Below are 17632 nucleotides of genomic sequence, written 5' to 3'. Positions count from 1 at the left end.
ATTGTGCTTAAATACCAAGAGCTTTGCAATTGAGATCTGTGGTAATGTTTTACTAGAATCTTTCTAAAACAGGAGGCAGTTTGGTGATACATTTTTTTTAATGTCTTGTGTGTTAATGAAGAAAGAATTGCCTTAGAATTCTATATTGCTAAGTGAAGTTAGGAAAGAAAATGCAAGTTCGAGAGAGGGAAAACGGCAAGGCAGAAGTGTGAGCTTGCATTGTTTGAAGGTTTTTTGTATTCATTCTTGGTATTTTTTTCTTTTAAGGAACCTATTTTTTGGAAGAGAATCTTTCATTACAGAACATAAAGTATTATTTATTGAGGTACTATGTGTGACCTGTGTACAAGCTCAGTGCTTGTGTACACCTGTAAAGATCTTGTGTAGAAGATGCGACCTTTCCATACCAAAAGAAGATCTTGAAGAGAATGAAACAAGGCTTCTGGATTTTTTTTTTTAAATAAAAATACATAGAGGAACTTAGCTGAAAGTTACTGAGGGAGAAGATGAAGAGGCCACCAGCTCCAACCACAGTAGTGTCCGGTGATTCCTTCCCCACCATAGTTCTTCCTCTTTGCTATCCCTAAAGCCAGGAATTGTGTCTATTCTACTGAGAAGCCTTTAGCTTGCTTTCATATAGGCTACTGCTTTTATAGGCCCCTGGGAAATGTTCATTTATAATGGCAATGTGCAGGACGTTAGGGAGCTTTACCTTCATTGGAATGGCATCATGAAAATAGAGAAGACTATCTTTCAGCCTCTTCAAAACAATGTTAGGAGTTTAGGTAGGTTTGTCACCTGTTTTTTATCAGTGGATTATACTATAACAGCAGTATAACTTTGTAGTTTGTAGCACAATTGTGATACTTTTAGAAACTGACTTGAGGAAAAAAACCAACTGTGATCCTTCTGTAAAAATACAGAGTTAGGTATAAATAATGTAACATATTCTTCCTTTGTGCTCCATCTTTTGTTATACTTAGGTTTTTAAAAGATTTGACCTGCTGTTGTAATTTTCAGATCTTAGAGCACTTGGTTCAAGTTTGAGGCTCTGGGAGAAATGTTCTTTTGAGCACTCAAATGCTCATGAGATTTTCTGCTAACCTAGAGAATTAATTTTTCGGAGTGGCTAGAAGACGTCTCTGTAGGACAGAAAACTATTGTCATTTCTGGATTTTTTTTTTTTTCCCTGTTAGTAGTAGCTTGCCTTTCCCTTAAAAAGCCCCCAAACAAAAACAAATGTCTGAAAATTGGGTCTTTATGGTTTTCTTTAGTTTTCAAGATGGTCCATTCTGTTTCTAGGCATGCCACTATTACATGAAGATCTTAATTCTGCTAGTTTTTTAATTTAGTTCTCCTGTTTTGATATTTTTGTGATTTTCTTCATGTGTATATATTTCTCATGTGTTATGGAAGTAGAAGAAATAGTGTGGACAGCACACAGACATTTTTAATACTTTGATGAGAGTGCCTCAGCCTTTTGTATGCTGAGACCTGCTGATGGAAACAGATCCAAAAGCAGCAAGCCTGATGCATCAGACCTGCTGTTAGAAACTATAGCAGCATGGCGAATACAATTGCTTTGCTCACATATGTAATATTTCCAAGTATCCTGCAAAATAATAGGACATGGCACCAAACTGTAAGGCTGCTGAATGTGAATGCATTTCCAGTTAAAGCATATTGACAAAGGTTGGGTGCAGCAAAAAAATCACTGACCTGCTATTTTGTTGTATGCATCCTGTATGCAAAGTTTCTGGTTCAGGTTTCATAATTCTGGAAAGCTATTTCTCATTTTACTTCAGATTTATCTTTAGTTGGCAAAAACCTTTAAATTGTAGCACCATCCTACTCAACAGAGCTATTCCTTTTAGCTCACCCAATTTATAGCCATGAGTTTATTTTCTGTTCTTTCTTTTTTTTTTTTTTTTTCATCACTTTGGACTGCATGTGGACCTTAATTTTAAAAATGCAATGGAAATTATTTATGTATTCTGTCCAATGTTAGGAGAAAGAAGTTAAACCAAGGACATCTTTCCATCCACATTATTGACCTAAAGAATAAACCTTTTTGTCTGGCAGAGAAATGCTAGTTGTCTTCTGTGCAATGATACAGCTCAAACAGGCTGGGTGCCAGGTTTTCCTGTATGGAGGAGCCCTAAAGATGGCTGAGTGCAACAGACTATGCAGGACAGAGCATCCATGTTTTTACTTTCTAGAATAAGTGTGTTAATAATTTAAAAAAATGCGATCAGCCACATTCTGACTCTGCCACTGCCTTGAATTCTTTAGTCTCTTAGCACTGAACTTGGTTCTCTTTATGTTTTGGGGCTCACATAAAGGTTGGCTTAATGCATCAGTCCCCTTATGGGGGCCTGATAGGGGAATATGCAGTTGTGACATCTGAAAATCAGAGCCCTGGGACTGGTAGCAAGTTTCTCAACTCAAACAAGTTTGGCAGCAATTCTGCAAGTGTGCAGCAGTAGACTTCTAGGCTAGGAAGTAGCCTAACTGGCAAACACGTATCACTCAGGCACCTGAAGATAATGTTTTGGGTTAGTCATTTACATTCTACAGAAGATACGCTTGTGCTTTTTTTTTTTTTTTAATATATATATCTATAGAGACAATGGGTGGCATAGAAATTGCTTGGTGAGGGCACTGCTTGGTCTGTGAAACTTTCATGGTGATGATGATGGGAGGATAGGGGAGAACCCGACTTGCCTCTAATTCTGGTGTGCGTTTGCTGGAGCAAGGGTTAAAAAAGCAACTTTGTGTACTTCTGAACACAGTAAATTTGCTTTACAGTTATTGAGACATAAATTCATAACCCATTCTCTTGACCCCTATCATCAATACCACTGTTATTTTTGTCAGGCTTTGACATACTTGGACTAGTTATTTATAACTATGAGCTGATAGCATAGCTATTATGGTTCATTCCAGACTGGCCTCTTTAGTTAAATAAGCCTGTGTTTGTTCTTTCTTGAAAGTTTTATTCTTAATGTTTAATTTGTTCTTCATTTCAAAGGTTCTGAAGAAAAAACACTTGAAAGATGTGCATCTCCAACAAGTGTCTGTAAGAAGGTTCACATCGTTCAATCTCTTTTCAATAGAAGACCAGAATACAGAAGAGGAAACTGGGACCTGGGTTCAGTATAAAAGCATCTTTTATCCTGAGTATAGTGTGACCTTAAGGTAACCATTATTTAAGTTTTAAGTACTTCCTAAGATCTTGTACAAGCCTCAAATATCAAACTCATTAGTCATTCTTCCAGTGTTTTGTATAACTAGGGCATAATTTACAAATAAACTGTTAGATGTTATTTTTAGTTGTTTGTTACAGTAAGCAGCATGTCGGGGGGGGTGTGTGTCAGTATATTTCACTGAAGTGGCAGAGCTTGAATGAAAATACTGATGATTGTACCTGTAACAATGCAAATATGAGCATTTATTTTATATTTCTAATACCTTTCTTTTTTGACATCCCTCAGATATAAATAGGATGTAAAAAAACTGAACACATTTACTTATAGACTTAATAAAAAAATTAATGACATGATGTTATTCATAAAGTTCTAGCAGCTTTTTGGTAGTGATCAATATTTTGTTCAGTTTTCTTCTTAATATTTTTTTTAAAACTCAATGATAATTTGAAAGCCAATTTACAAAACAAAAGGATAAAAAACTTCCTCTTCCTACAGAAATGATTTATACCTAGTGAAGAAATCTGTTTTATATTAAAGCAGGTAAAGCAAATGAAGACACTTGCATTTAAATAAAACCAACAAACAAAAGACCAAACAAAACCCACACAAAACCAAAACCTCCCCAAAACCTGAAAATCCCTCAAAAACCCTCTGAAGGAGTGTTAATGAATTCTCAGTGGCATTAGCGAAACAGAAATGTTTAAAGCTCCCATTCATTACTGTGTGGATTTTTGTGGGTGGTTTTTTTGTGTGTCCCCCTCCCCACCCCCACCCCCCACCCCCTCCTGCTTTGGTCTCCTTTGCCTTGTTCAGTTTTGTAGGTATCTGTAACTTTGTTTTGCTTCAACAAGTATTGGGACAGTAACTTGAGCATCCCTGAACTGATAGTTGTTTTGCAGCCTCTAATTAGCCCTGCTGAGCATGTAGGATTTTGCGTTTTGTGAACAGTGTAGGGTATTGTGAAGAGGCTGTCTCTGAAACTGTAAAATGCATTTTTATTTAACTGGGACCTTTAAATCAAAGTCAGTCTTAGAAACTAAGTTCTAACACAAACAAGTAACCATCATTAATTGTGACATTTTTGCAAGGTTATAAAACAAACCAAAACAAAACCTAGCCCCATAACACTACATGCAGTTGACTTAAATTTGCATCTGGATGTAAAGTCAAATACGAAATTGTTTAGTACTCTACAAAGCTTTAATTTGCCATTTTCTAAACTTACACTTACTGGTGCTAAAAGGCTGCAAAAGAAAAATTCCAATGGAAAATGCTGCCCATTTATAATAGGATTAGGTACAGTCTTTTTTCTGCATACGGACTTTTCCTGTGAACTGCTGGGGAATGCTATGGATTCATCCAGATGCCCACAACCTACTTAATCTCTTTGTGCAGTGTCTCTGTTCCTTGGTTTTAGGTCTTCAGAGGCACACTGGTAATAGAAAATGTAAGGTATTCAGGTAGAATTTAGGCTGAGGAAGTCTGCAATCCTTTACACTGCGGTCCTGAACTACTTTGTTCAGTCTCCTTAGTTCACCATCATGGTTTGCAACACTCAGTGTCACTTACTTGTTTTACTAGTTACAGGAGTTTCAAGGTAGGAGATGAGCTGGGGTTCCCCTATGCTGACACACAAAAGCCAAGGGAATGTCAGGCTGATCTTGCTCTGACATGTGATGTTTGTGTACTTCTGTTTCCATCACTTCCCATGTCATTTTATTTGGTATTGTTCATTTGGCTAATAGTAGCTTCATTGATAATAGGACATAGCGCAAACTGTAGGCTGTAAAGAAGCATGTTTGGTTTTGCATGATTTTATTATGTTCCTCTGAGCTTGGCCTATGGAAGTGCACAGTTGCTGTGCTAGAGCAGGCTCAGAGTGGGTTTCAAAAACTGTTGAGGAGAATAGGGACATTGTCTCCTGGTGGGGATTTTTATTTTTTCCCTGTATTTTGTACCTTTCCAGAAGATATTCAGTGATCTATAAAAATGACAATCACTGATTGGTTTAGGAGTAATAATCAGAACTCACTTTTAATAATCCTGTATTAAAATGTGTTCTCTCTATACTGAAGCAGTGGCAATAGATAGCATATACATATTATTTCAGAATACTGTGGATGGTGAAGAAGGGAGGGAGAAAATGTTCACCGTGTATTTTGCGAGGAACAAAGTATAAATACCTGCAACAAAATCTGCTTTACCTTGAGTCATATTAAATAAACTTTCTTCCCTGTTTTTGAAGAAGCAGTAATTTAAGGGGGTAAACCTAACTGTTTCATATGCATAACAGAACAAGAGTTTTCCTTGCTGAAACATGCTTATCTAGAAGTTAAGAAATCTTGGAGTACATGTTCCTAGATCTTTGAGAACTTGATCATGTTGTGGAAACTTAAGGATCCTCTCAATGTCTGACAGTCTTCCCTTCACTTTTCTCCTCCCGTTGGCAACATATTAATTACAATAATTTTCATAAATAAAAACAATTTAAATAAGATAACAAGAACATATTATTGGCATCTTGTTAACAATAACAAGAACATCAGTCAGGTAAACCCAGCACAGTGTTCTTGAGTAGGAGAGCGTTTTTATATGCCTTTTTGTCAGGAAAAAATAATGTTCCTATGGCCCCTCTAAAATCTTGACAAAAGTGGTTTTTGAATTTTCATCTACATATATTTTCCTTATGCATTAACATCTTCTTGGGAAAGCTCATTGCATATGTTGGATGTTAAAAAGGTTGTCAGCTAATACCTTGACAAGACTAAATGCTTAAGAAAGTTCATAAGGTTGTTAGTAGCTTTTGGCAAAGAGTATAAAGGTCAAGCTATATCAGTTCAAGGGCTATCAAAACTGATCAAATTGTATATTCAGATATGCTATGACCTAGCTGGAATCACTGCTCTACAGGGACTTGGGGACCAGTTTGTTAGGCAAATAGGAGCTTTGGTAGGAAACAACCAGTCAGGTGCATGCATGCTTTTTTGAACTTCTCAACGCAGCTTGTTTTAGTAAGCTGCTATTTCTCTAACCAAATTCAGATTGGATTCACATTTGAGAAAGAAGAGTTTACACCATGGTTTTCTGTCGGTAGTTTATTTTTAGAATCAGTCTTAAATCTTCCAAAGCAGGAAGCCAGAAGCACCAATATAAAGCAATTTTTGCTTGAAAAATTTAAGCAGGCTTTATGCATCATTTTGACTAGATCCTTAAAGTGACAAGATCATTGACTCACTTTAAAAATCCCCAGAACTCTTCTGGTTAAACAGTGATCTCTAGTGTGCTTAATGAAATGTAGATTCACAATACATGGTAGAAGCTGGTCTCTTGAAGTTCTACAGGTACTAAGGTGGTTCATAGTAGCTCTGGGGTATGAAAAGGAGTGTTTGATGAGTGTGACTTTTGTTAGCAGTGAAAGCTGTGTCAAAATGAAATTTCCTGTGTTATAATCTAGAATTTAATTTGATTAGTCTAGTCTAGTCTCATTTGGATTTGTACCATATTTGAGGCTTCTACACATATATCCTTGTCTTGATGATATGAATTATGTGGCTACATATATGAATTTGCTCTCTAGTCTTCTTTGTAATTAATGTTAATTAAAAAATAATTCCCTGCATTGACAGGAAGTCAGTCTGTGAATCAGGCTGAATATCTAGGGCAGTCTAACACGGAGAATGGAGATATGTTCCATCCAGACTAGAATCTTGCTGCAGTTTTCACATTCAGATTTGGATACAGGAAACTGAAGTAATCTAGTCTACAGGTGAAAAACAGAAACCTCATTTTTAGTTAAATTTCTTGCAAGCTTGAAGTGTAAAAAGGTATCTTTCATTACAGATATTATCTGGCCTTCTGGGTCTTCTCTCCATTAAAAATATGATTTTATTCATAAAACTTTCATGTTTATTAGTTAGCTTTGTTCAAGTTCTTTTTAACTTTGGGGGTATTTAACTTTGCTGTTAAAAAAATACGCATGCACTAAGTATGTGTTTTCTTGGTGATAGGAAGATATATAGAGTATTTTAAAATTCCTATTTAATACTGCATTTCTAAATCCTTCTATTTTTAGTCAGAAATGTGCTTTCAAATTTTATATGAATAGTTTTAGCAATGAAGTGATTATAGATCATAAAGATGCTGTGTCTCACTGTGGAGATGGCATCTGTCTTTTAGACAGGAAAATTATTCTTTTATTAGAGTTAAAAAAGGAGCAATCAATATCTTCAGATTTTCTATTTCAGGATATGGATTTACTTTAAAATTGTAGGCTCATTTTAAGCAATTAGAGAAGAAATAAGTTATTTCTGTGGTAAAATATTTGCTGTTGATCAGTCTTTTGATGTTTCAACTACTGAAATGCAGAACTGAAAAGAGCGATGTCAGCAGCTTATGGGAAGGGTTAAATCTTTGTAAAGAGTGTTAAGTGTTCTCTGCAAGATGTCATGCCTTTATTCTGAATGTGAATGAACCTTTAGATGAAAATATGAAAGAAATTACTGGTTGGTTCTAGACCTTTGGTTTAGAAATGAGAAGCGTGTCATTTGTCTGTGGCAAGTAGTATATTAGAAGGTGGTTTAGAAGTGAATTCCATTGGCTATTGCTATAGAATATTTCTGCTAATAACATTTTGAAGTTTTTAGGGATTTTTATTTTAGGGATAGACAGAAAAATGAAGGGAAGCAGATTTTAAAGAATTTTGCCTACCCCTTATGGATAATTTATGTGGATGTTCTCTTTATTGTGTGCTAAGAGACAATATGTGGATTTAGCAGCATAAAGGCTTGGACACAGAAGGGGGAAATAGGTGAAATGTGGTTTGGCAACATATTTCTTTAGTTCACCAATCAAGCTATGACTGTTTCATCATATTGCCCAAGAAGTGTATTTGTAAAAAGAATTTGTAGTCAAAGCTGTCATTGTTTTGATTTCTTACCAAATTAAGCTGTGATCATGAACAGGCATGAAACTGGAGTTCTCTTATTTTGCTATACTCTGGCCCAGAAAAAGCATCTGATAACAATGAAGTTTGCAGATAACTGAGACTCTTTCTGGGCCACAATAACATTTGATGGTGACACTCACCAAGCCTTTTTGTAAAGTACCCTTAGCAGTAACTTTTTTACCCTTATCCTGTTTTTCATTTTCTTCACAAATATTGTAGTTTTATTTTGTATCCATCTTAATAATGTATGGTGATGGGTTGTGGGTTGTTGGGTTTTTTCTTTTGAGTATTATATGGAAATGTGGTCTACCTTAATTTTTGTATAATTTTTGAGTTTAGTATATGTATTTAGTTATTTGTAATATTTTTCTTCATTCAGTTGAAGAGTAATATAAAAGAAGGGACTTCGATCTGTTTCATTATGGTCGATGAAAAGCATACGTTAATAGGGAGCTACTGAAAGATTATTATTATTCTACTGTCTGTAGCTATTTATAAATACATGTGAAAGTCTGCCATTTGTGTTGCCTGAATTGGAGAGGAAGGAACATAAATATATATTTCAAAGATCTCTCCTCTCTCTCTCTGACACTTTATACAGCCAAAGTTGATTTATTCATAGTCCAGAGAAAGGAATTTTGCTTTGCTTTGTATCAGGAGAAACATGAGTTAAATTAGTTTATCATTCATAGGTTTGTCTTCTATAACTCACTACCTCAGCCACAGAAATAACTGCGTATTGTACCTTGAAGACTTATTATAAGAACACTGTAGATCAGATTAACCGTGCTGGTCTGAAATTCACTTATTTCATGATGCTTACCTATGTGTGTTTGCAGTACTTTGCTGATCTCCACAATCACAGCTTTGAACTTCTTTGAAGTTCTTTGAACTGTACAGCATGCATGACATGTTCCAAAGCACTAAATACTACTGCTTTTCTGTATCTTGAGATGCCTATGGAAATTTATGGGAATTTTGGAGTTAGGATTTAACCACAAGCTTCTGTGATTCCTTTCCTTGACTTTCATAATTCAGACTGCATGACACTTAAAACTCAGGCAGTTTGAAAGATGTACTGTGGAAAGCTGTGATTATGACAGGCATTCATAGAAGAAGGTGTGACATGCATGGGCAGTTTTCTCTGGGGTTGGTAATGGAGAAGCAGCTGCTGGGCAGGTGTATGCAGAGCAGTGGATCCCAAACTAGAAGCTGTGGATTTTAGGTGCAGGACTGAGTAGTATGATACTTACAACAGAATTTGGGTTAGAGAATACCTGTATTTACAAGTGTGTGTAACTTTTAGTCTGCAGATCAGGTCTGTGATGGAAAAAGAGTTGGAGAGCAGCTATTGCTGCGTTTGTACAAATACAGTCCTCCAAATGGAGAAGCATGGCTGTTGCTCTTTGGAAGTGTGTTGCCCTGAGCTCTCCCTTTCACAAGCAGATCAACTGTTGGCACATTGTTCTCCTCAGTCCTAAAACTTGTCTGCAATGGAAGTTATGCTCAATTCTGCACTGTTTGGGTTCCCTAACTGTTAAGTGGTTACCAGTGGAATTTAAATGCCTCTTCTTTAGTCTGGTGTTGGGAGAAAAAGCTTTATCAGTGGGAAGAGGTATTTTCCCATCATGCTAATTGACTTTAGAACATTCACTGTTACAAATGTGGAGTAGTCTTAAAATAGTCCATAATGATAATATAGTTAAGACCTGAGATGTGATTTTTTGGAGGAAATGAGAGTGGATTTGCTATCCACATCACTGTTCAGATAATGGCTACTCCTCTCATTCTAGGAGATTGACCTTGCTCTCTGCTTTTGTTTAGCGATGATTTCATAAGCTGATCAGACTAAAGAAAGCAGCTGTTAAATTTAGACCCTGTCCTGTTTCATGATGAGTGTGGAGCGGGCACCTGGAAGACTGAGGAGAAGGGGAGGTCCCTTATAGGAGAGTTGGATACTTCTCATCATTAAATTATGGCTTATGTCTGTGCTTGCCATGAATATTTGTGAAGGCAAGAAAGAGACTGTAAAGACAGTTAGAGAAGAAACCCTGAATGTCTCAGGCAGCCAGAAAAGGGGGTTAGTGCAAAATGCCAGTGGCCAAGAGAGTAAATGTTGGGGTGTGCTGTGTTTGTACTTGGATGCCACAGGCTTTCAGCCACTAAATACATGTAAGAATATGTTTGAAATTTGTGTGTGTTGATTTTAGTTATGGAAAAGAATGTTTTATAAGCAGAGGAAGAACTGATCCTTAATGAAAACTGAGCGTACCAAAAATAATAATGTAGATTAAGAACATTTGTTATGTTAAACAAAACATCACCAAAATTTCAGGACAACCTTAAAACCAGTAAGTGTGTGGCATCTATCTGTTGTGGCATCTTAGCTTATCCTTCAGGCTTGGAGGTGTCCACTTCTCACCTCCAATTACAAACCATTATTTTAGAAACAGCCTGAAATTTGGTTTAGTGATAATTTTAAGGCCAGTGCTATGGTTGTATAATTTCTTTCTTTTGCCTTTGTCTACCTTTTGACCCTGAAGTACATAGATTGTATTCTTCTCTAGACCAGGGCACTACACTTCTGGTTTTCTTTCTTCATAGCATTCTGTTGAACTACAGGTACTGGTTTGCTAAATTGTTCATCCTCACCTTTGTTTGCTTCGCTTGAAGGCTTGCATGATAAATCTCCTTTATATATATATGGACTATATACATAAAGAAACTGAGGTGGGGGGGACACCAAACCAAACCATGTTATTCAAGGACTAATCTACATGCCAACCGAGATTAAAATATTTCTGTACTTTCTCAGCATCTCCCTGCCCCCTCTCCCCCATCTTACATTCATTTGGAGATGAGACATTCACAGCTGTCTGAGAGACCCTAACTGTGTCAGACACATGCAGTTATGGAGTTTGTAGGATGCTGAGGAGTCAGCAGGGGACAGTTTAAAGGGCAGCTCTGTGGTTGGCAGAACTACTGATCCTATCCGCTTTCTTGTCACTTCCTTTGAATTAACTGTTTTGCATCAGTTGTCCAATCTGATTGAAAACAAACTTGTCAAAAAAAGAAGAAAAAAATGCATTTTAAGACCACACGATCCATCAGAAATCTTGTAGGCTTCCACTGCACCTAAGGGATGTATTCTTGGTTTGTTTTTAAGTAGCTGGAAGAAGAGCTGTAATGTCCAGTTGAATCTTTTGTAACATCTTTCATATGTTTTATTGCACTTGCTTATGAGCTTATTTCAATTTGTTAACTTGGTTTCCATTTGATTTTCATTTTTTTGTAACAATTTGTCTAGTTGCTATTTGGTGTTTCTTGAAATTTAACATGTAAATGTTTGTTTAATGCTTAAGCTTATCAGAAGCTATAAATAGCAGTTTTTTAAACTATAAATATACAATTACATATTTGCAAAAAGGTTGATTTTTTTTTTTTCTTTCATTCTTACAACAGCCTTCCTTCAGGAAAGAAAAGCTGAGAGAAAGAGAACTAATTCTGTAGATGCTAAAATTGTTGGGTTTCATCCATCTTTTCAGTGATTCAAATTAGCATGTTTCTAAACAGCCTTAGATGCTATATTTGAAACATTATTAAAATACTGTATTTTTGTATTTTACTGCCTTGCTGAATTATTTTTAGATTTTAAAATATATCTGTGAAACAGCTATGTGATCTGATTGTTGTAAAGTGTAAGTTTTTTTTTTATTTTGTTCATTTTGGGCCTAAATTAGCTTGGAATAATTAAAAAACTTTTAGTTGTTTTTTTGTGTGTGTGAATCCAGCTAGCCTGACATTTATAACATTTAGAGGAAGCTTCTTGGGCAAATTTTTATTCAATTTTGGTGCATGTTCTTTCTGCTGCTGTCAGTGTTTTGCTCGTTGTGTTCTAAAATTTGCAGTTGGTATGTGAAATTCAGTTAATTAATTTATTATCCCCAGTTTTGAATGTTTATTTCACTTGGGTTATGCAAATGTAAAACCAAAGAAAATGCAGTTCACTGAACACATTAATCAGTTTCATTGTTCACATTAATTAAATGAAGTGTTCTTGATTTTGTGGGAGAGAATAGGAATGTGTGTACAGCTGCTGTTCAAACAGTCCTCTGTTTTTTCCTCTTCAAAGAAATTGCTTCAGCAAAATTCTTGCTTTCCTACATGTGACTCCCACAACTAAACAAAAATTGATGCATTTTGGAAATGTTTTTGTTTTGATTAAAATATTAGTTTCTGAGAAACATGTTCCTGGTTTTCAATGATGGAACTTTGAAAGCTAGTGATTGTCCCCTTGTTTTCCCCCTGGTGGCTACTGTAGTGCCTGTTGGCTACTTTGTGAAAGGGGTTTGTGAGAAGTGAAGGCATGCAGTGAACCTCTTTTCTGAAGAGGCAAGGTGGGTTTTGGGGTTTTTTTATTGTTTATATGTTGGTAAAGTCACTATTTATGTTTTGTTCCAGATTTCACACTGGAGTCTTAAATGTTAAAGATGTTCTTACAAGTTTTGACAACACGGGGAATGTCTGTAAGTCATTAATTTAAGTACAGTACTATATTGATAGAAGTCTAATTGTATCAGTATAAATATTGCTGTTTGAGCCTCCAGTAACCATTTCATTTAGCTGAGAAACACCATCATTGTGGTCAGAGATACAGACCTACCTACCATAGCGTTTTATGTGTTGCACTGTTTCATGTAGCACAGTTGTTTGTATGGATAAACCCTGAAGACGTCCCAGTGCAGGTTATTTTTGGTTCTGTGACTGCAGCAGGAACATTAGAGCAGCTGAACTGGGTTGGACAAAAAATTAGTTTAGGCCATTGATTTGCTGGCCAGTGGCCAGCAGTGGCTGAGGAACAACAGTGCAAGAACACAGGAAACAAATGATAATACTTCTGGCTTGGAGAGGGCAAACTTAAACCAGAGAAAAACCAAAGAAAAACACAAATTGTGAAATTCCTCCCCACATAGTGTTTTGGATCCTAGAACACGACATGAATTCAAAGAGCAAAGGGGAAAAAATTGTGCAAGAAAAAGTCGCTATGGCTATTAAATATAAAGATGTCGCTTACTGCTTAGGACATGCTGGATGTTAGGAGAATTAATGGGACAGTAGTATGATGTGTTTGCCCTGATCTTTCACACTTTTCTGAGCATCAGTTACTGGCCACATAACCTGAGACAAGATGAGCCAGCCATAAGTGGACCTTCAATGTCTGACACACTATGGCTCTGCTTCAGTATACTTATTAATAAAATTATCTATGCTATTAATGGACTTGAATTATAAAATTGTGTTAGATCATGGAAAGGAAGCTGAGCAAAAATATTTAAATCTTTTTGATGTAATGATAAATTAGTATTATATAATTAACATCTACAGATACAGATATACGTATAGTTCTTATTTGATTATTGTGCCTTATTTTTCAGGCTGGCTTGTTTTCAAACAAGCAAACTGATAGAATAAGTTTGGGGGTGTCTTTGTAAATTTGTCAAATGTTCAAGAAATCACATATCTCTTCCTCCTTATCAAAGCAATGATGTAGAAACTGTTCTGATTTGTGTTTCATCTCAAAACTCCAGTCTTATTATTCCAAAGCTATGTTTCAGTAAACATTGACTTTTCATTAGCAAAAAGGTCAATCTATTTAACAAACTTTCTCCTTCAAAAGGAAAAAAAGTGTTATAAACTATGTGCCCTCTTTTTTAAAATTTGCTAGCTTTCCTTCAGTTCTGAACATGGAAGGTATTTTGTATCAGGACCCCACAACTGCTTCAGGATATATTCTTTAACTGTTGACAAAGAGAAATATGTTCTCTGATCTCTGAATGAAAATTATATCTAGAGGATGTATGAATATCCAAGGTAATGATAATAAGGCTGAGAAAGAAAATTCACATTTGTAATTATGGTTGACAGCTACAGATGTAGGCATCACAAGCTGGAGGATAAAACCAGATTTAAGACATTTAGGATCTTGAAGAAAATGCTTTGCTTAAATTACAGGAGGCATTTAGAGAGATTTGATGTTGTAGATTCTCAGAATAGGAAGCAAGAGGGACTTTTATAACAAGTTACTTTGTTCTTATAAACTGTTCTCAATAAGGAAAAAAGTTAGGAAAAAAAATCCAAACTGGAGTTTTGCATCCAGAAAAAATACTGCTATATTAGTTCCTTAGATAACATCTTGGTTATTTGGAACAGCAGAGAAAATACTTTGTGCGTGTGTGTCTAAAAGTGCTTCACATAGCAGATCAAGACAGTGTACCTTACATGGTAACATAATTTCTTAATCTTTGTTCTTTGTGTGAGTACTTAGATTGTGATCAGTCTACACACATTTCCTTGTTAACACAAATAATTTACTCTGCTAAAAGTTTTCAAATGTTTTCCTTTTTACAGATGTGCTTTCAGCTCTTCTGTTAACTTTTTTCAGTATTTCAGCTTTCTTATTGATTGCAGATGGTAGAACGAGGCATGCTTTAATAGGCACAATGCCAGTGCTAACACAGAAGTAATATGACATTTGTAAATCTTTTTACTGTTTCTCTGTATATACAAAGATTCACAGTTGACTTTTTGTGTTCAATATTGCTTTGAGGGTTCATGCTGTGCTATTCTGTACAGTGTTTGCCAAGTCATTTCCAGATTCGCTGCCTCTCCATTTTTAAATGTCTGTGTCTGTAAACGTCTGTCTGTATTGGTGTACATATTACTGATATATGCCCATTTTATTAAGCACTCTAGATTACACTCTGTTAGGGTAATTGTAAAATAGTTATCTTCTGGCAGCATGTCCTACTGGCTTAGAGTGTAATAATCATACTTTTTTGCTATCATCTGTATGAAGTAAATGTTCCTGGTGTCCAAGCCGTAGTAGCTATGTGTCACCCCATCATAGTAAAGTTCCCGCAGTCACGTGTTGCTGCTCTATTTGTATCATACCTGACTGAATTTGTGTGCACTCCTGTTATCTCTTGATTTGAACTGGCTCTTTCTTTGACTTTTTTCTGTGTATTTCTTGGCTCTCTTTGTGTTAACCCATAGTGGAAATGATGGGTAGTAATCCTGCCTCCTTTTACACCCAAACGTAACTACAGTTGTAGTATTAAAAAAATTAGATCAACTATATTTTAAAATTGCTATGGTGCTCTTTAAGAAATTTGTATTATCAAATGATAATTTCCCCTAAAAACAAAAACCAAACCCAAACATTTCTAAAATTATCTTTAACAGTATTGGATTATTTCTTCCAACACCTAACAATAACGGAGCTAACCAGTGCTGAACGTGTTACCAGTCTCATCTACAGTAGCATGCTCTGTGTAGGAGCCACTGAATAATTATAGAATTAATTTAGTGTTCTTTTAGGACACACTGCATAGTCAGAATTTATTTACTGGGCACTAAACTTCACTTAAACAATTTGGACTGATTTACTGGAAAACAGTTAAATATTTTACTGTTGTGTGTTTGTTTTGGCTGGCATACTGAGTATTTATCAGAAAGATTAATGTTTTGCTAGGGATTATTAGATTATGAAATAACTGTGTACTAAACAAATTTTGTAAAAATGAAATGTTACCTATTACATCCTTTTTAAACATAATAATTTGTTTCAAGTAACATTGTTCGTGTGGTTTGGGGGTAGATTTTTTGTTTCTTCTAGTAATGTTCCTAAGTACCTTGTGTTAAGGTTTTTCAGGGAGCTTTTCTGTGGTCTTTTTGTTTCACTTTTTGATCCTTCTGCTTATGACCTTTAGCAGCCACATCACCGTATACCATCAAAAGAAGGAGTGGTGGGGCAGACTAGTTAATGCTACCTCCTCTACACTCCCAGTAGATATCAACTCAGTTCAAGATGTGCCACTAGCTGGCAGCATTATATAAAATATCAATAAGCAGCTTTTGAGGAATACTTGTGACTGCTTCCAAAAGTGCTGCCTTATACCATTAAGACTTCAGGACAAAAGTGGAGCCAACTGCAGTAGCTGTAAGTGGCATATTGCAGTGTTATCTCTGAAAATTGCCTCTGCACAGTGTCTTGTTCAAACTTGGTACTTACACTTGTATTCTGTCTTTTTCAAAAAGATTTCTGAAGATGCATTTTCATTGTAGGATTGGTACTGTGAATGAAAATTTACAGTACAAATTTCAATTGGTTTTCATTTTCCCAGAAAAACATGAAAATATTTTCTCTTCTGCTCATCCTTTGTGAGAGAGCAGTTTCCATGTGAAAACTCTAAATGAATTCTCCACACAGACAGGATGCAATGCTAAATACACTTCATTCAGCTTTAGTTCTATGCATAAACAGGAGGTGGGGAAAAGAGGTCCGGAATGTAGAAAAAGATCCGTCTGTTTAAGACAACAGTATGGCATCTGTTAAAAAGATGGTACATTCTGAGACCATTTCTAGTCCTAAGGTAGTTCTTTAAAAGAACTGGTGGATCCCTGGCAGAAGGTTCAGTGGTGGCATTGTGGGACAGCATCATCTGGCTCCAGGAGCCACATGCCATGCTTATCCTTGCAGAAGAAAAGTATCTTCCATAACACACTGTCCAAAAAGCAAGGAAAACTCTGCAGGAACGAGCTTTTGAGAGTATCACCTTCCCCTGCCTTTCCTAGGAGGAGAAAGCAGTTATGACTGGAATACTTGTCTAATTATATCCCTGCAGTAATTATTTCAAATTCTGTATACATTTAAATTAAATTAAATGATCAAGGGCCAAAATATAAACCTCTTTACTAATTGCTACCAGCCTAAGCAAGCTACAGTGTCTGCAAAGGAGAATTTTAAGCAGTGAAATACAGCATGTTTTGGGATTTTCATTTAGTATCTACCTGATGTTAACACAGAAACAAGATATTCCAGAGTACTCAAGTAGTATAAAATTGCAAATATACTATATGTAAAAAAAAAAAAAAAAAAGAAATTCTTTGTAAACTGCACATAGCATTAGTTAATAAAATAAAATAAAAAATAAATTTAAAAAAAATTCAAGAAACAACATGTTCAATACATCTATTTTCTATTTGATTGAGTGTGCAATTACATGTTCTGGAACTAAAAAAGCAGCAGAGGGTGCTACAGGTACAGAGCTACCCAGGCACATATTCCAAAGGTGTTGCTCTTGTAGGCAAGTAGATCCTGCAAAGACCTGAGCTTTCATTTTGGGGTAGATGGAAATAGGATAGCTTTAAATTCTGTTGCCTCTGTTCATACAGGAAAACAGGTAATCTATGTGAAATCCAGAAAAAGTAGAATTGCAGATTCACTTGTTTTCTTGATTTTAAAAAACCAAACATTTTATTGCTGGAAAATGTTTCATAGTTTCCTGAAAAAATCATAAAACATGTTACAGAACACCTGCTCACCATCTTTAGAACTGTATTTGTTGGTGCCAATTTTACGTTTAGAAATTGCAGTCTCTGCAACGAGTTCTATATTGGAAAAATTTGGTTGTTTGTT

General features: G+C 35.7%; 1 protein-coding gene across 1 annotated transcript in view; it reads left to right on the top strand.

Moving 5' to 3' along the window:
* CAMKMT (calmodulin-lysine N-methyltransferase) overlaps window positions 1-17632 on the top strand; it is a 218759-nt gene that overhangs the window by 2698 nt on the left and 198429 nt on the right. Inside the window, exons 2-3 of the mRNA XM_040611654.1 lie at window positions 3032-3198; window positions 12616-12680. Of these exons, the coding sequence (XP_040467588.1) occupies window positions 3032-3198; window positions 12616-12680 (232 nt within the window). The remainder of the gene's footprint in view (window positions 1-3031; window positions 3199-12615; window positions 12681-17632) is intronic.

This window comes from Falco naumanni, chromosome 12, assembly GCF_017639655.2.
Source record: "Falco naumanni isolate bFalNau1 chromosome 12, bFalNau1.pat, whole genome shotgun sequence".
Lineage (NCBI taxonomy): Eukaryota > Metazoa > Chordata > Aves > Falconiformes > Falconidae > Falco > Falco naumanni.
This window is presented reverse-complemented; position numbering and strand designations above follow the sequence as displayed.